This window comes from Diadema antillarum, unplaced genomic scaffold (assembly GCF_040938485.1).
Source record: "Diadema antillarum isolate AM-2024a unplaced genomic scaffold, OU_Dant_1.0 scf00000021, whole genome shotgun sequence".
In the NCBI taxonomy this organism is placed as follows: domain Eukaryota; kingdom Metazoa; phylum Echinodermata; class Echinoidea; order Diadematoida; family Diadematidae; genus Diadema; species Diadema antillarum.
Window position 1 is genome coordinate 489206 of NW_027270910.1, and position 20445 is coordinate 509650.

General features: G+C 36.9%; 2 protein-coding genes across 2 annotated transcripts; both read left to right on the forward strand.

Moving 5' to 3' along the window:
* Positions 1-459: 459 nt before the first annotated feature.
* LOC139730080 (cathepsin D-like) lies at positions 460-7957 on the forward strand. Its single transcript, XM_071640992.1, has 8 exons — positions 460-591; positions 1136-1259; positions 2328-2446; positions 3158-3357; positions 4704-4826; positions 5495-5633; positions 6745-6843; positions 7808-7957. Exons 1-8 carry the CDS (start codon positions 460-462, stop codon positions 7955-7957), a joined length of 1086 nt encoding a protein of 361 aa, XP_071497093.1.
* A 3958-nt stretch (positions 7958-11915) lies between these two features.
* On the forward strand, positions 11916-19435 carry LOC139730091 (cathepsin D-like). The gene is made up of 9 exons (XM_071641002.1): positions 11916-11974; positions 12388-12535; positions 13360-13483; positions 14231-14349; positions 15488-15687; positions 16131-16253; positions 17146-17284; positions 18071-18169; positions 19430-19435. The coding sequence occupies exons 1-9, from the start codon at positions 11916-11918 to the stop codon at positions 19433-19435; spliced, it is 1017 nt and encodes a 338-aa protein (XP_071497103.1).
* The last annotated feature ends 1010 nt before the right edge of the window (positions 19436-20445 follow it).

Here is a 20445-nt window from a genome sequence, read left to right on the forward strand (position 1 = left end):
TTTATTATTATCTTCACATTGCTGACACTTCAAATGGTTTCACGAAAGCGGAATACAAAAACAACCTAAACTTTTAAATTTCATGGGTCCCGTTCTTTCTCCAAACATTAACAGATTGTTTAACTGATATTTCTGCCTTCGCGATTGCACGATGATTATTCAAATCATTTTTTTTTTCAATCGTTATTCGATCAGTGAATACCGTCAAGTGATACAATTTTGTATGCCTCGATAGCTGGGTCTACACGACGTGGTAATTGATCTCGTCTCTTCTTATAATTGTCTTCTTAATCGGCGTAGCCTAAATCATCTGCTTGTTCCTTAAACATTAAGTACCTAAAAGTGTGTCCGTGCAACCAAGACTTCTTCAACGTTATTATCGTGCAGGTGGTTTCCTGAAATCAATAGTAGCATAAGCTCATCCCCTACCTCAGCTATTATAGGATTCCCCTCCACAAAATGGACTCGGTTCGACGGCAGATGGCCAACAAGAGACTCCTAAACCAGACTCCCACTACCAGAGCCACTATGACGTCAGGCCGCAGTCGTTCTGCCTCTTCCCTGGCTGTCAACCTTACCGACTATCGTGATGTTCGTTCATCAAAACCAAATAATGCTATAGTTCATCATTGCATAGATATTATCTACACTTTTCAGTAATACATTATTTTGCATTATCATATTTTCTTTTCTTTATTCTAGCATCAATCCTTTTTTTTCATAGTTTGTAAGTTGATTGTGACTTGATCTTGAGTTGACATGATGAACTTTTTCATGATCATGTACATGACAATCAACCTTGCCTGTCAATGGGTTTAGTCATTTTGACGTCAGTTTTTAGATGAAGTCGAGTCATTGAGTTTCTTAAAAAGCTAAATTTGAAGGTGAATATAGCTCTTAAAGTATCTATGGAGGCTTAGTTTTATTTTGTTCACATTAACATCCTCTATACTTAAACTCTTTACATTAAAGCAAAAGCATGTTGACACGAAGTAAAGGAAACCATGACACTGAAGTTTGAAATAATACCTTCACTGCAAAACTCAAATAAAGGATATAGGAGTCTTCTCGCTTGTATACTTAATCTGCTTTACCACTTTTTCTGTCACATGATCTACGGGGGATCCACTCATAGATCCAGTACTATGGATCTATATCACTTGGAACACCGCCACAGATGTTCAACGTTGTATTTGATACGGGCAGCAGTGATCTTTGGGTTCTTTCGTCCTCGTTTTCTCAAGAATCCAGCTGGATCAGTAAGTGTCTGTGCTCCTGCTCACTGCTAATAAAACGTTTGTAGAATGATGTGCTGGGCACATCAGTTTTGCAGTCTTGAAGATTTCAGTGGTGTAGTTATCACCTGAACACTCCTTTTTCTTTTTATTTCATCATGTAGTCATGGCTTGAGAATTATGTAATTATGGGACAATTGTACAATGGCATGTATTGCATAGGCCTAAGTGAGTCGCAGTGCGGTTTTTTTTTTTCGTTAGTACCACCGTCTTTTTATTTTCGCATTAACGAACATACTTCCATTTTCTGATTACGAACATTATTACAATAACAAGGCTTTTTCCAATTTTGGATAAACAGACCTTCGAAAAAGGAACCTTACTTCATTTTGGGATTAACAAACCTTCGCAATGACGGATATCACCAGCGCGCATAGTTCTCGCGTAGATGTGCAAAATATGAATTGGTTCACAGGACAGTTTTCACTTGGAAAACTGCATTTCACTGTCAAAGTTTTAATGGAGTTCGCAATGAAAAGTACACTCTAAGAAAATAGGTTCAACGTTGCACCTTTACCGGTGTAACACTGGAAGCACCATTGGGTGCAACTTTGCACCTTGCAGACCAGCTGGTACAATGGAAGCACCTCTTAAGGTGAAATTTTGCACCTTTCTCGTCTGAACGGTGCAAATTCGCACCAGTAAAGGTGCTCCCAGTGCAGTAACACTGTTAAAAGTGTAAAGTTGAACCTATTTTTCTAGAGCGTAGTGTATGATTTTATGGTAAGTTTTCTATATTAGGCAATGTTTCTATAATGTGCCTTTTATACGCCTCCTTATGCCTACATCCAGCAGGGCATGTTACCCGATTTTTTTTTTTAATTAAACTTAAATACATGTGGGTTAATAAACAACGATAAAACTTTTTAGCAGGCTTTACATAAAGGGAAAGACACCTTTAAAGAGACGCCATCAAAAGGTCTTATACTCCTCTACAAACATTTACCCACTCCTATCAGTCAGCCAATCATTTTCATTCAATGAACAAGAAGACATGGGTTTTTTATCAATTAGATGTGAACTTTTTTATAGGACAACATCACACGTATAACAGTTCCAAGTCGTCAACGTACGTTGCCAACGGCACCAAGTGGTCTGTGTCATACATCATCTGTTACTGCGAAGGCTTCGTGAGCCAAGATACTGTCATGGTGAGTAACCCCAACGAGCAGAGATCTGCTCTCCTGTAGGTTTCCCCTCATATTACTTTAATTCCAAATATGAATGATAAAGAAACAATTGAATTGAATTGAACTGTAAATATATAGTTTGAGGGAAATTGATAAATGAATAAATTGGGAGAAATATATATGTATATATGTATATATATATATATATATATATGCATATATGCGCATATATGCGCCTTTTGGAAGCAAGCTCTTCATATATATATATATATGTACAGATATGCCAGAATATTGCTCCCAGAATAAGACTTATTCTCCTCATGGCATGGTAATGGTCATCTCCCCATTATAGATAATGGATTATTTGTTTTGAGAATCATAGAAAAATAGTACTACATCTTTAATTTTCTTTTGTTGTGATGCTTGTTTCAAATCCTATTCTGTATTCATATTCAGAGGAAATTTCACTTCGCGTAGAAGTGATGCGATGTCTCTCTCGCTATTGTGATGTGTCAGTGATAACAAAACAGCATATAACAATTGATTTAAAATGATCCTGGCTACGAAGAGTTAATACCGTAATCTCTGGCCAGCACTCGTATCTGAGTCACCGATGTCATGATAATCATTGTTGTCTTCCAACAAACCAGCCTACAAACCTTAAACCACGCTATGATTCAAAGTCAAAGTACTTATGACAGACACACGTGTTTTAATCATTTTAATTTTTAGATTGGTGGCGTGACCTTGAAAAACCAGCTCTTTGGAGAAACCACCTCAATGGCGTGTCTCCCCTTTCTCAATGCGAGGTACGACGGAATTTTGGGATTGGGGTATCCGAACTCCGCCGAAATGAGTAACGTGCCCGTCTTCGACAACCTCGTCAAACAGGGACTCATTCACGATCCAGTTTTTTCAGTCTATCTCGCCAGGTGAGTCGCCAAGAACGCTCCCTTGTACTGTTCCCACTCCATCATAAAAATGCTTCCTTCCACACAAAGGATACTATATATCTAATTATACGTGGGTGAAATCCCTTCGAAAAGCCAGTATAACATTGGTTTTCCCGTTCAATTTCGCACTTTGTGAAGGCAATAAGTAAAGATAGGCCACTCAATTTCGCATGTATGGTGCACGAGAAAGTATTAATAGGTCATTTAATTTTTTAGATAGGGCAGCCAAATTCGGTAATCGTCATTGAAATTGATTCGCTATATAAGCATAGCGCACCCAAAGTCGCCAATCGGCGTATACGCCATTGTACGAATTCCTACATAATGCCAGGACATAATGCAACCAACCAGTTGCTCTTAGAGCCTCTGGCACTGGGTTTCTATAGTTACCAGATCAATCTTCGTTGTATGGCTTTGCATAGAATTTTGAATACAGTTGTATCATACAGTAAACTAGTTAGGCTCTTTCTTTACTCTACAAAGCTACTACTGTGATAGAGTCGATTTTGGATTCTTTAGTATCAAACGGAGGTCCCGAGCTTGTGTCCAGTAAAATGCTAATACATTAGCGAACAAAATAACATATCTCATCTGGGTTGTCCCTCTCCAGCCAGTTGTATTGTTAATAGGTACCGAGGCAATAATGTTAGAAGAAAAAAAAATATGGCGTGGAAGAGGCTACCCTGGATAAATGATACCGTATCATTTGAGTAGCAGTAGTAGTAGTAGTAGTAGTAGTAGTGGTAGTAGTATAGTAGTGGTATAGTAGTAGTACGTATCCTTACATCGTGAGATCGGATCATCAGGGAAACATCCTTAAAGCCATTGAAACATGTTAAAGTGTATACATGTTGAAACAGTGCTAAAATGAATACACTAGTTATGAACATGAATTCCTTTTGGAGAAATAAAATGGTCCCATTGAAATCTTGAGCAAATGTGAATGACATTTATGCAGTTGGATTGCTCGTTTGAAAACTCTAGGAGGGGGGACACTGCATAAAGTGCAGTAATCTCATTATCCACCAATGACGGCACCGAAACTTGGAAAAAAATCATAACTTTTTAATGGATTGTCCCATTATCTTCATTTTTTACTGATATATTTTTCTAATATTACTGCTTTAACTCAATCCATACTTATTTGGTCTTTGAGCAACTAATGAAACTGTCACTACACTGGTACGGCACAAATGTCTAGATGGACCTCCAGTAGATGCCTCGTTGCTCCAGACAGGAATTTCAACCCCGTTTCAACCTGAGTGTGTAGATGACGGGCATAATACAATCTTTCTCCTTCACTCCGTGTCCATTGTATAATTAAGGCACTCTTCAGATCATCCTGGAGGTGAGGTTGTCTTCGGCGGAGAAGATCCTCTGCGCTACACCGGAGACTTCCACTACGTAAATGTGTCTCGTCAAGGACAGTGGCAGATCAACGTGGAGAGGTGAGAAACTGTGGTATACACACCTCTCGTTTCACCTACATAAGAGCAAGCTCTAGATCTACGACGCGAACGCTATGACGACGTGTGGAACACCATTCTTGCCTAATAAACGTCGTCCTAGCGTAGGCGTCGCACTTCTAAAGCTCGCCAATAAGTAGAGAGACCCCAAATCAGTCGTGTATATATCATTACATTGTATGTATGGTATATATATATATATATATATATATATATATATATATATATATACATATATTTATAAGTATATATATATATATATATATATATATATATATATATAATTTTTATTAGATTATAGAATGGCTAGAATAGCCCAGGGAAAACAAAGGTTAATTGTGAATACTGACTGACAATGATTACGCCTCATTAATTTTTGCGATACTGCTTACATTTTCCTAATCTTTTTGCATTATTTCATGTTTTATTCTAAACTTTGTTCTGTTACTTCAAACTGTATAATGCAAAACAGTGCATAGCAATAGGTAGAAATTCATTAGTTATTATAGTAGTTCCTTCAAAATCCCGAGTGCATCATTACTTAATATTATTTCTCCTTTGATTCTATAAGGAATAGTTGGAATCGTTTGCTTTATTACACCATATGTTATTTTAATGTGTGCACATTTGTGTTGACATCCTTTTTACAGCGTTACCCTCGGGTCGAGCAAATTCAGCGCACATTACCAGGCAGCAGTTGACACTGGTTGCTCTTCTGTGGGTGTACCTAGCCCCCTCATCGACGTCTTCATGAAGAAACTCGGAGTTATTGAAACCCAATACGGGGAGGTACGTGAAACACAACAGTATCAGGGGCAGCGGGAGGGGGTGTAGGGGCTTGTAAAATAAAAAATGATAGAAAAAAAGGGAACAAAAATCACAACATCTATGAATTTCCAAAAATTTCGTCTTGACATTATTTCCGTCTACAATGCGGGAGGTGGTTGTCACCATTTATCCCGACTGCACCCCCCCCCCACACACACACACACACAGGTGTGACATTAAAACAAAAAGGAAGAGTTTTAATGTAAACGCATTTTCCAGTTATGTTTGAAGCATAGTCATTAAGTGTCTTAACGAAAGTAAATAAATTATTCAAATTCTCTTCAGTTTCATGAATAACACTCCATCGATTCCTGAAAGAGGTTTTCAAGCATTGTGTTTCATTCCATTGATCAGAGGTAATAGTCATCGCTGTATATCTAAACTCCATATTTACAGTCTCCAAGATTTGTTGACGTTTATTACATCTACTTCTGCTGGATCTACTTCATTTTAATTGGAATTCCCTTTGTTTCTCTTCCTCAAGATGCTTTTCTCCGTTCTGCACACAGAATATAATTGTGACAGGAAAACCTTAATACGGCCAGTAGTAACTTTGGTACCTTACAGTAGTTATGAATGTCGTTATGAAGTGTACCAAGTTGTGGCTCAATCAACGAGCCCTTCACAGTGGTTACTATGAAGTTTTAAAACCCCGTTCTTCTCATTCGATCCACACACAATAAAGCGTGACTATAAGTGCTCTCGAATGACCCCTAAGCCTTAAGGTCCCTCTTGCTAAAAGACATCATTATAGTTTTGCTACTTTTCATTGTCTATTTTGGCGTTTAAGAAGTGTGAAATTTGAATGAGTCATGTACACCTATCACAATTTTATATAGAATCTTAAAACTGTTAATCTCATTGATAATTTGTTTCTATGTCAGTAGCCAAAAAAAAAAAAAAAAAAATATCTCGGTGGTTTTGTGATGCTGGGCATACTTACAGCCGTAAACACTATGGTGTAAAAGGCAACTTTTATATTATGTCTTTCATACTAAAAAGGCAAAGCGATATGTCATTTGCCATTCTATATACTTGATCATGTTATCTCTATGGTTATGTTCTTCAACAGTACATCGTTCCCTGCAGTTACGTCGACGCTCTTCCTGACCTTACCTTCACCCTGAACGGCATGGCATACGTCTTAACCGGTCGGGACTATGTTAACAAGGTAAGTGGGCTGGTATATGAGGTAGTCTATAAGCAACAAAATGCAACTTACTGCTATATACTCGCCTTGCCGCTTTCTTTAGGCCGACAAATGCAAAGAAGGCAAGGAGGGGGTACTTGTTAAAACTCTGCTAGATACCTCGTTATAGAAGACAATTTGACGGTTTTTTAATTTTTTTTTATTTGCCAAGACATATTCTGAGGATAACAAGATGTGAAGTCGACAAAAAGCTGCGTTGAAACTTTAGCGAGCTCTCTACTCACATCTAAGATTCTGTACAGATCCCTGTCTTGGTGACTCAGAGAACCTGGTTTCTTGATTTCTTTTTTAGTCTAGCCTTCAAGTTAACATGACGGACTGGGTTTATGTCGTTTGGACAAGGAAGATTTGAAAATGGGTGATCAGGGCAGGGAAGTGTGACACATGTCTCTGATCGGGGCGAATTGCAGGGAATTGAAATGATTTGGCGGAGGTAGAGTTGAGGCTAATTCGAGAATTTAGCCTACACCATATACACTGGTTTGTAAAGAAATGGCATAATGGATAAAACACGAGTTATGAATCAGATCTATAGCAGTGTTTTTAAGCCCTACGTTCATTTCGATGATATGCTTGGAATTCGTTCATGCCTCTGATTTTCAATGTACAGTCCACGATTGTGTATTCAAGATCATTTGAAGTTTTCGTATATTACGTTATGTTCTGTAGAAAAAGAGAAAAATGAAATAGATTGGATTGAACTGAACTTATAGTTCTTTATCTTTTTACATTCGCTTTGTGTTGTGGTCTTGTTTGATAAGATGGCATATTGTGTATTCGTGTGTGTGTGTGTGTGTGTGTGTGCGTGCGTGTGTGTGTGTTTGTGTTTATGTACAATACAAAAAATGTTCTATACAAGACGGTTATCGGGTTATAGAGTCATGTCTGTGTTTTCCGTTGTCTTTTGCATCTTTGTGCCTGATAGATCACGCAAGGTCATGAGTCCTTATGCATCGCTGCATTCCAAGATTTTGGCGACCATGCACTCTGGGTTTTAGGGGAGCCTTTCCTTCGCAGTGTATACACCAAGTTCGACCGGGGAAACAATCGAATTGGGTTCGCTACGCTTGTCTAGGTACAAGTACTGGTGCATAATGGAAAACAATTAATCTTGGCTCAACGTTTTCTCTTATATATATGAAGAGCCTTATTTTGAGCAGATATCCTGGAGTAGCTGTTTAATAGTGTAAAATACTAGTAACATCGAAAACAAAAATTGTAGCAATTGAAATAGAAACAACGTTAATGGTAATGGCTGTGATGATAGGAGATTAATTATGATAACAATACAATCATGCTGACGCTCAGTAGTAGATATCACCATTCTATTACGGATAAGTCAATGATGATTCCCGATACTCACTTTAATTCAATTCAATAGTCTATTTATTTCAATCATCAAAAAAGAATAAGAGAACATGATTCAAAGCGGTACAAGTTGTCGATTTGTTTTTCATTCGTCTGATAAGGGCAGTTTTTTTTTTCAAATACAATATAAAGTATATGCACGAAGTATGTCATAAAAAAGAAACAATGCACTTTGTCAAGGTAACAAAAAAGTAAATAATAACGATGGAAAAACAGTGTTCCACTAAAAAGCCAATCTTGTAAGACGTGGAACACTGGAAGCATAACGACGGCACCAATTTGTTATACCAATAGAATATATTCATATCGTTTGATCATGATTTGTTGGGGGAAAAGGGAATGAAAATGAATGAAATGAATTGAAAGTATTTCTTTTGATATGATGTCATCATGCCTCACGAAGTTGATGATACCAGATTTTAAGGCGTCTGTATCGAACTGTTTAAGAAGTTACAATATTGTGCCAATCGTTAAAATGCGTAACCATTTGATTATATCAGTCCATCATCCGATCATGTTTATGGCAATGTTTTTACGGCCAAATACACTGTAGCTGCTTTGGCAAATCGATTTTCTGAGAACAGATTATAACTATAGTCTAGATTTTCTGATTGTTGATTTGAATTTTTATTCTCGAAAGTCCATAAGCCCTTTCAACGAATGCATTGAAACATCATTTTTGGCAGTTTCATCAATGTATGTGAGAATACAATCATGCAGAGTAGGACTGGAGTATGGGTCGATGGGTTGTCAAAGCCCTTTTCACTACCCGGCTGTCATGTATCCAGAAATGAAGCAGCGTTTACACCACAGTACTTATTCTTTCACAGATCAGCCCTTTGAATGGTTCTACACAGTAGCTGTATCTTTGAAATTTGTCAAAGTAGATTCAGCGCTTTTATCGCTTTCTTGACAGAGAGAATGTCGAAACGTCATCACTATTGAATATTGTGTGAGCGTCACGTCTAGGGACCTATACAATACAAGCTTTGCTTTTAACAAGTTGTAGGTTCACTACATATTTTTGTGATTGGAAAATTGGTCTTTTCTCTTGATTACGACATTACATCTTATGTTCTCTCGATTGTATTATTATATTACTGTTTGAGATGTGGAACAACAATAAATCAAGATCAAAATTCTTACGTACGTCGCTAGCACAACCCTGGCAAAAGACGTTTGGTGTTGATCATTTATCCCTGCTATCATGGTAGCATGTCAAAACTGATCTTATGATAATAAAAATGACGTCCATGTGCTGTCCTGAACAGCAGAAATCATTGTGATCACTATTCAGTTACGTAGTTCATAACGAAATTTTTGAAGGACGGTGCAGGTATTACGTTTAGTTGATTGAGGGTATACCCGTGGATAAGTTTGGAAGGAGTATGTTATTTGAACTCTTTTTGTAACTCCAAATCAGCTTGTCAGTCGTCATTACCTATTGCTTATTACTCTTATCAGTTGTCTTTCCTTTTCATCCCCCGTCTTTTTATGATCTTCTTTATTTTACTTCTTCTTTTCTTCTTATCAAAAAAGTAATCTTCATCACCATTGGTTATTTCTATCGTCATTTTATCTCATAAGTCAATACAAATGGAAACTTTCTTAAGTAAGTGTTGTTGGTATACATCGGCGTTGTTCAACCAGGGTACCGGGAGAGGTGTTCCACCTCCCTGGTTTAACGGGGTGCCGTATAATGCAGCGGACAGGCCCCTAGTTCTTTTCACAAGTTTGACCTATCCAGACCCTGGGAGGAAAGACAATGATTTGGGACACATTTAAACTGAGAGGTATTGTAATATAGAAATCTCGCGCAACCGCAAATCAAGGATCTGTTTGTGGGGACTGAGGGTTGTCATGGGTCAGCAGATTGATAACAGTCATGGGTCAATGGTCAGTTCGTGGCATGATGTGATACCTCTCCTGGTGAATAATTGAGCTTGTGGATGATTAACGACATTGAAATTTACTTTGACAATATTCATTGTGATTTTGGCTATTAAGTCAAGCCGTCGAATGACCCCTCCCAACACACACAAACACAAATACACACACACGATATATAAAAGAAACGCACCGCGGATCCTGATAGGTCTACATTCGGGCAAATCTCGTTAGAACAGGTTGGATCCTGTATAAGGATTCACTTTACACATGCACAGTTTATCTGCCTCTAAACGACTTAGACAATGATGAGATCCGACGCATTTTTCAAGACGTTTGAATTCAATGAGATTTCAGAAGTGAACCAAAAAATTTACTGCTACGGCATTTACCATGAAACTCCCGGCAAATCAGTGAAATACCCTCTACCAATTAAGGGGATCCCTGATTGCCAGTTATCAGACAATATATATATATATATATATATATATATATATATATACATATATATATATATATATATATATATATATATATATATATATATTATTGCTAGTATTATTATTATTATCATTATTATTACTATTATTATACAATGTAATTATTATTATATTGAGTGAGTTGTCCACTTCTTGGCGTGATATCAACGAAAACAAAACTAAAACCAAGTTCATGCTGTATTCACTAACAGCTTATCAAGGCACACAAGTTTTCGAGCAATTGGAATATTGCAACGGGTTGCAATATTGTTATGAGTTAATTGTTGTTGGTCTCTCAGTATCAACACTTCAGAAAGAGCGTGTGCCGAAATAAACTGTTGGTGAATTCAGCATGAACCTGGTTTTAGTTTTGTTTGTTATTATAAAAATACACATATATATATATATACATATATATATATATATATATATATATATATATATATATATATATATAATGTGCATGTATGTGTATATGCAATATAATATAAAATGTGATATATAATATTAAAAAATTGATGAATAAAAGCCGTGATTCAGCAACAAAGAAAGATAAATCGTATTTTTGGAGTTGAATGAGGATCATCTCGGAAGGTGACTTTGTTAGATTTGGAGAGGAGTCTGACTGCCACTGATGAGTATAAAGGATAAAATCAGTACGTGACGAGTAGAAGGGCACTCTGTAGGTTACTATGCACGAAGAAGGGTAAGGAGAATCCCGCAAGAATATGACGGACAGAGACCAATCAACCCCCCCCCCCCCCCCCGTTGAAGTGCGATTCTTATTCTCTGCATATTTACATCCATTTTGGTGCCATTCGACGCACAGATATTTACATTTACACATACACATCACCCCACACACACATACACACACCCACACGTGTACAAATATTATTTTCAATTTTTACAGAAACTACAACATAATACATTGTACCTAGATTTGAAAGGAAGGGCAGACACTGATGCTTGTATCTGATGCCAATATGCCAGTGACCGTTCCCTCCCATGCGCTTTTGCCCTTTTCTACTTTCGAATAAAGCCTCTTGATTGTCCAAACTGACCCATCGTCCGCTTGTCCACAATAGGCCTATGGGCCTGCCCTCGATCTGCGTTTGGTGAAATGAGAGATCCAGTCCTCGTGGTATGATTTTTGTACGAGAGCTGACACTGGAGTCCAAAGATAAGTTAGCAAACCTCTTTCACACCGGTCATTACCTACATTTCCTGCCTCTCCGACTGAAACTCAGGCCCTCGTTCTTTTGCGGAGCTGCATGTTCTGGCGTTGTATTAAAGAAGATGAAGACGTTTGTGACTTTGCTGATGTTGATCGGAGTGATGAATGGGAAACTTTTCAGGTATGATTGTAATGCTTCATTACACTTGAGGTAAAGTCTTGTGACATGAAATAACTGATGTTTTTAATAATTTTTTGTTCATGATTATACTGGTTTTATTATCAGACACATCAGACATTGACATATCAATAGTTATTTGTCGACAGCGGTAAGTGCACGCTCGTGTGATTTGTATAGAAGCTAAAATACATCATACAGAAATATGATTACCTGCTTGGGGGAAGAGAATATTGTAAACACAGCAGATATCACAATACGAGATTTTCGTAAATTTGCCCCGGTTGATACTGTTTGCTGTCGATTGCTGGTCAAACCACATGACGTCAAAGCAAAACTTCTTCCACTTGCATTTATGATTTTCTGTCTAAGAAGCTGGCATGAGCTCATCTTTTACCCTACCCCCTCTGTTATAGGATTCCCCTCCACAAGATGGACTCTGATCGAGGGCAGATGACCAACAAGAGACTCCTAAACCAGACTCCCACTGCCAGAGCCAACATGACGCCAGGCCGCAGTCGCCGTGCCTCGTCCTTCGCTGTCAACATGAGCGACTATCTTGATGTACGCTTAGCAAAACCAAACGATGCGACGGGTTTTATGAGGAATAGAACGATGATTGCTTATCTGTGTAAATCGACATTTTCCAGTATTAAGTATAGTCAGGTGATACAAAGAGGAATACAAGCGTATCACCTTTTTGAATGGATGTATTTTTTTCTGTATACTTCCATTTCTTTTTCAAATGTTCGACATGATCTTTTATCAATTATGAGTATTGCTTTCAAACATTATGAGCATTTCTAACATTTCCCCTCGGGTGTGTCCATTTTTGTGCGTAGTCACCATGGAAATGCCATTTTTGGGATGTAGATTCCTGGTATGCACAAGTAGTACAGGCATCTACCAATATACATTATGCATAATATCATATTCATATAATATATTATGTGTATGTGTTTCTTTCTCTCTCTCTCTCTACATATATATATATATATATATATATATATATATATATATATATATATATGATAGGGCTCGAATTAGCGGTAGCCCCGGCAACTTAAAAATTATACACATATTTATAATTTCCTTTGAAACTTAACGATTAAAATTGGTGTTAGAGTAACTTGTTACATAGTTTTAATTAGCTTGTTCATCAAAATCTTCAACTCACGATACATTTAGTTAAAGCATCTTGAAATGAACAATTCAAGAAAACCATGACTATGATGACATTGGAACTTAAAAAACAATATCCACACCTGCAGAACCTATATACGACCTATTAGTCTACTCGATTGTAAAGGTAACCTATAACGATTTACAATTTTTTTTTCTTTTATTATTATTTATCTTTCTTTTCTGGTCACATGATCCACCCAAAGGCCCAGTACTATGGATCTCTCTCACTTGGAACACCGCCACAGACCTTCAGCGTTCTATTTGATACAGGCTGCACTGACCTTTGGATTGCTTCGTCTTCGTTTTCTCCAGAATCTGGCTGGATCAGTAAGTGATGCTGTCTTCTCTCAGCTTACAAGAGTGTTATCTCTCTTTGTTTTGTGCTGGTCTATAAGGCAATTACCCCCTGGACAATTATCCTAAACCCTTCCCCTTACCCTAACCCTAATCCTCATCTTGAACCTAAACCTAACTTTAACCTTAAACCTAACAGTATTTACTCACTAACCTTATCTCTGACCAGTATTTAGCCGTTGGGTAATATTGTCCTCCGCGGGTAATTGCCCTGATGTGGTTCTTGGCGCTGCTGAAAGGAAAAGTGCTATAAACAAGGCTCGACACCTTTTTTTTGTTGTTGTTTTTTTTTTGTTTTTTGCCAGACAACAAAATTCGATACCCCAAATTAAAAAGGAAAACATACATGTTTGAAAGATTAAAATGATGTGATAAACCATGTGAGCTATGGTAAAACTGACACTAGCTAAACTGAAACTAGCTAAGAACCAAGAAAGAAAAACAGTTTGGAATGAAATACTTCAATAAAACATAAAAATGATCATAAATCTTGGTAATTATGTGAAAATCGACAGCTATGTTAAATGGCTTCGAATTACATGTATACTATAACTAAGTTCCATAAAGTCGAACATATTCAATGTTGACTTGGAGTATATTAACATGATTTTTCACGATATAACAACATATGCGTGAAATGACTGAATTAGTTAACGGGGGGGGGGGGTGTCACCACTTTTGTTATTGGACTGATAAAAATATGTTGCTTTCGTTCTATAGGACGCCACCACGCTTATAACAGTTCCAAGTCCTCATCGTACGTTGCGAATGGCACCAAGTGGTCAATTGTCTACGCTAACTGTTACGCCGAAGGTTTTGTGAGCCAAGATGTTGTCACGGTGAGAAAAAACTATATTTGAATATTTCTCTCCTCCTAGATTAAGAAATGTTCTCTTTGTGGCATGGTAATGACAGTAAATAAAAAACTCAATGTCTCGTGTAATACCATTTGGTGTAAAGATATAAGAAAATTCTCAGAATTCAAAGAAGGGATTTTTTTTTAGAAAGTTTTAATACCGCGGTTTCCTTTTCTTCTTTTTTTTAACATTATTGTATACATTGTATCACCACCACGAAGTGGCTTCAGCTCAGTGGTATATAGTGCAGCAGGTGCAGCGATTACGTGGCTTCATTCCTCAGGTTCGTTAATCCCAAAATGAAATAAGGGTCGGTTCCGAAGGTTTGTTACCCGAAAATAAAGTATAAAGTATGGTTCGTTGGGAATATTTCGTAGTTTCGTTAATCGGAAAATGAAAAACGAGGATTCATTCTGAAGGCTCGTCAATCCAAAAACGGCACCTTATTTCTATTTATCGGATTAACGAACATATTATTTCAAATCGGATTGCCACTCCGAAAACGAACATCGGGAATAATTAATTAATCTTCGGAATAAGGAACCTTATTTTTACGTCGGATTATCAATCCAAAACAAACATTCGAAATAATGCAGCAAAATGATCCGTTTAACAACCCTATTTCATTTTCACATTAAGGAACATCAAGATACAGGAAATTGGTGTGCTTCGTATGAAAGCGAACCCTATCTCATTTTCGGATAAACGAACAAGCGGAATAACGAATACCAGTGGAATGGGTTCAGATCCCAAACTATACATGTAGTTTGTTCTTTTCACTTGGTGTTCATAGTAATACACACAAATCGAGCACATGATCATTTTAACCACAGGGAATAACACTGATGAAAAAAAAAACCTCCGTGGTTTAAAAAAACATATATAGATATCTTTCAAAACATCAACAATATTAGTCAGAATGACTGATGCAAACATTGATGAAGATAATCTTAAGTACGTGTATTTGTACCCCAGGGATATCATGTTCTGTTCTCTTGAAAAGAAAAAAAAAGCAGCCTATATAAACCTGAACTATACCATCTTGATATGTCTAAACAGCACTTTTATCCATTGCCAAAATGCAAAGCTTGTTACACGTTTCAATCGTTTATATCTTTAGATAGGTGACGTAACCCTGAAGGCCCAGTTTTTCGGGGAAGCCACCGCAGTGTCTGGGTTCCCTTTGCTCACTTCGAGGTTCGACGGCATTTTGGGGTTGGCGTATCCGAACGTAGCCCAAGTTAGCAATGTGCCCGTCTTCGACAACCTCGTCAAACAGGGACTCATTCAGGATCCCGTTTTTTCAGTCTACCTCGGCAGGTGAGTCGTCAAGAACTCGTCCTTGTACGGAGAGTGGATTAGAAGGTTTAGATCGGGTCAAGGAATCATATACAACAAAAAGAAAAAATACACGTATGTGATAATATTAAAACGAAACACATGACTGTGACCAAGTCTTCATTTCAATATGTTCTCCGAATAAAAACGCGATTGTTGTGATTATGTACTTGAAATTGGCATGTACAAGACTGTTTATACTGCATTTGAACCAAAGCAATTATTCAACACACACACACACACACACACACACACACACACACACGCACACACACACACACACAAATGGAATGTACATTAAAAACTTCAAAAATATCAAGTTGGATCCCCAGTGAAAACGATCGTCGCTCTACGCAGGAATTTTAAGAGGAGAGTGGGAACGGCGGGCTTATTTCTTTCTCTTTTTCTTCGTGTCCACTGTCTAGGAACTCTTCAGATCGTCCTGCAGGTGAGATTGTCTTCGGCGGAGCAGATCCTCTACGCTACACTGGAGACTTCCACTACGTAAATGTGTCTCATCAAGGACTGTGGCAGATCAACGTGGAGAGGTAGGAATCGATGATACACATAAAAGTCGTTTGCCAAGGACGGTTCACTAATTATGTAGATTGAGTGAATGAAGGAATATTAGTAAATCACATCAGTAAAAGTCTGAGGGAAAAGCGAACAATTAACTTTCGAATGATACGAATTTATATTTCAATTTATACATTATATTCTTCTCTATATTTATATTGATGTCACGTATGTACAACGATAACAAGAAAGAAGAGTCAAAATATTTTCAAATTTTCTCTCATAATGAAAGCGCACTTTGCTCTTCTCTTCCAATTCTCTTCGAGAAAGAAGGAGGGAATAATATTACCTTTCAACATACAGGTTGTCCGATTTTCTTTAAGTTGTGTTCTACAAGTATTGCTGCGTTTACTCAATCCACTCATATATCAAAGTGAACTTGCCGTTTAATATTGTGGTCTTCTGGAATGTCATTTGAAAGAAAGAGAGACCCGAAATGGGCCGTGAAGGGCCGAAACCAGTCGTGAATATGTTTTTCACATTTGAAAATGGCGGGAAAAAAAGCCCGGAGACACCAAAAAGTAATTCTAAATGCTGGCAGACAAAAAGGCTCACAAAAGCTTGGCTATTGCAGAGAGTTTTGTCATCTTTGTTTGTCTTCTCATTTTTTTTTTAAATTGAGAAATTTGTTCTATAGTAAAACAACAACAACAACAACAACCTGACAGAACTGTATGTCACAGCAGTACATATCAATAAATAGTAAGGGGCACGCATTTAGTGTAGAGTTACTACAAAATGAATATTTCTCCTTCGATGTTTTGAATACTTTTGCATTGAATTGCTGATATCTAAATGTGTTTCCTTTATTTCTCCATGTGTCATTTTGATGTTGGTGCACTTGTGTTTATATTCTTTTCACAGTGTAACCCTCGGGTCGAGTGTAATATCTGTAAACTACCAGGCAGTAGTTGACACTGGTTGCTCGGCTGTGGGTGTGCCTACCCCCCTCATCGACGGCTTCATGGAGAAACTCGACGCTATTGAAGTAACATACGGGGAGGTTCGTGGAGCACAACAATATTTATTTTGACATTTGATATGCATTTCCATGATATCCATAAGAGGGAGCACAAAATTTGGGGGGTTTGATATGAATTCTCCAAATGCCAAGCTTTAAATCGATAGGTATTTTGTCCCCCCCCCCCCACTTCAATGGAAGGAAAATTAAATAAATAAATGAATAAACAAATCACAAATAAATGAATAAGTAAATAAATAAGTAAATAGATATAAACGAATAAATAAATAAATGATTTATATACTGTGCATATAAGAACTATCAGGATAAAGCCATTAGTACGCCTGTAGCTTCGATCCTTTGACCTTGGAGTCGCAAGGCCGCCTTTGACGCTAATGATGAGTTTAAAATCCCCCTTTTATCTCCCACACCTATAGTATTGTCGTCGAATGAACCCTAAACCACATGGTTCATTTTGATTATTTAGAATGTTTAGTGGCATCTCTACTTTCATCATCAACAGGTTATTAATTGGTTACATTAACGGGTCAGGCATATCAAATTTGAATGATTTAGAGACTTACATATTCTTAAAGCTATAGCTAGCAAACTCTTTTTCATCATTTTGATTCTAATCATTTAAAAAAAAAAAGAGAGAAAAAAAATCTGACCTGCTGGCACTTCGTTGATTTACGATGCAAGTCATGCTCATGCATCTACATACAATGATATATGCGATTGCACTCTAAAACAGTGTGTCGTTATGTCAAACCGTATTAGTTTGCAATTCTGTGGTTATGCAATCTTTGTGGTTATGTTCTTTGACAGTACATCGTTCCCTGCAGTGACGTTGATGCTCTTCCTGACATTACCTTCACCCTGAACGGCATGGCATACGTCTTAACCGGGCGGGACTATGTTAACAAGGTAAGTGGGCAGGTATAGGAAGTCTTCATGTTATGCAAAAGCAAGGAGACTCATTAAAACTCGTCCACCCGCCTTCATGCCGAAAAAGAAAATGCAAAGAAGGCAAGGAAGAGGAAAGGTGATTTGTTACTACTCTGGTAATCGCCGAAGGCTTTCTATAAATCGCCTAAACCCGATAAGTACGTTAAGACGAAAGCGACAAAAATTACCCTGGAGTTTTGGCGAATTTGACAAATCCGTAGGTCTACACTTTGAGCAGAAATCACATAATGGTGACTCAGAACACATTTTCTTTACATTTTTGTTCTATAAATTATAGTCTTCAGGATATCATTCGGTAGGCTTACGTTGCTTGGACAAGGTAGATTAGAAGGAGAATATGGATTAAAATTTCTGGGAATGGAGATGGGTCGGCTGGGGAAAAGTTAACCTTTTCTGTCCCAGGGAATTTGGAAAGTGATGTGTACAACACTGTGGGGTTTTCTGTGCCAATCGGCACTCAGTAGGCCTACACAAAGGCAAAGGTTATTTCAAAAAATTTGGCCCACACTTATACTGGTATGTGAAGATTGGCCGAGCAGACAATATAAAATATGGATCAGTTCTATGTGTCAGTGTTTGTAAATGCTACGTAATTCATTTCTGTTAATTATATTCTTCACCTCTTTTCATTCATTTCATGCTTTGGTCTTAGAAGATAAGACGGCATATTTTGTGCGTTTCTTTACACTATATGATACTCTATGATATAATCATAATAGATTAAGGCTTCACATTAGCGATAGCCCTTGGCCCGGACCTAACAGAATATCAGATGTTGGGTGATTATCTTTTAAAAGATATTATGTATTTTGGTGGCCCGTGAAAATCATTGAGTGCATGTGTACATTGTTTAAAACATGTGCTCTTCTTATCCAGAAAATGGGGAATAACTCTCGACTCAGACAGAACCTGATAACTGCACGCATTTTAATCTCACCTGAGTCAAAGACTCAAGTGAGTCCCCGTGTGATGAGCCCCTATGATGAAATATAACCCTTTGTAATTTCATGAATGTGTGATGTCTTGGGAAATCATATTTATGCCCTAGTTAAGTATCAAATATGTTAGAATTAGTGAACTTACGTGATATATCTTTTCTGTCCTTAATCATTCACACCAATCTTCCCATAATTGTCCTTGTTTATAATAATCTCAACGTTGTGTTAAATGTTTTTACCTTAAACACTGTGTTAATACGTTTCATTCTTCTTCATCCAGACGTAGAGCTACACCAGAAAATTTGGCTAGCTTGGTGCTAACTTAGATAGGGCTGATTGGTCTAGTGTTTATGATAATGATGATATAAATGTATCGTTTAAGAATTTTTCAGGGATGATTAATAGATATCTAGATGAATATATTCCCAGATTAAAAGAAAAGTCAGTTAATTATAAAACTTCCCCCAAAAAAAAATTACCATGGATTACAAAATCTCTTCTTCGCTCAATAAATAGAAAAAATAGGTTATATTATAAATCAAAAATGAAAAAAACTGAGAAGTCAAAAAATAAATACACTTCGTATAAAAACTATTTTAACTAAGATTATACGGTTGGAAAAGAGAAAATATTATATGATTCAGTTAGAAAAATATAAACATGATATAAAAAATACATGGAAGGTGTTGAAGCTGGCTATGAATATATCAAGAAAGAAATCAGAAATTACAAAAATAAGACATGATAATATAGTTTTTGAAGATCCCAATGATATAATCAATATTTTTAACTTATTTTTCAATGATTGGAGAGAATATGGCAGAAAAAATTCCGCAGTCAAATATACATTTTTCTAAATTCTTAGGTCAATCCAATTCTAGTTCTATTTTTTTTTTTTGTTCTAACAACAAAATATGAAATAATAGATATTGTTACCGCAATGAATAACAAGCGAAGTGCCGGTTATGACGATATCAGTAATTTTATTTTAAAGGGAATCATATCTTCAATTGCTGACCCACTTTCATATATTTTCAATAAATCCTTATCAAGTGGCGTTTTTCCTGATTTTATGAAAATAGCTAAGGTTTTCCCTTTATTTAGAAAAGGAGATGATTCTGATATATGTAATTATAGACCTATTTCTTTGCTGTCATCTTCATCTTAAATATTGGGAAAATTGATATTTACAAGAACAATTAATTTTCTGAATTTGCATAATGTTTTTACAAATTCTCAATTTGGGTTTCGTCAGAAACACAGCACCATTCATGCTCTTTTAAAGTTTATTGACCA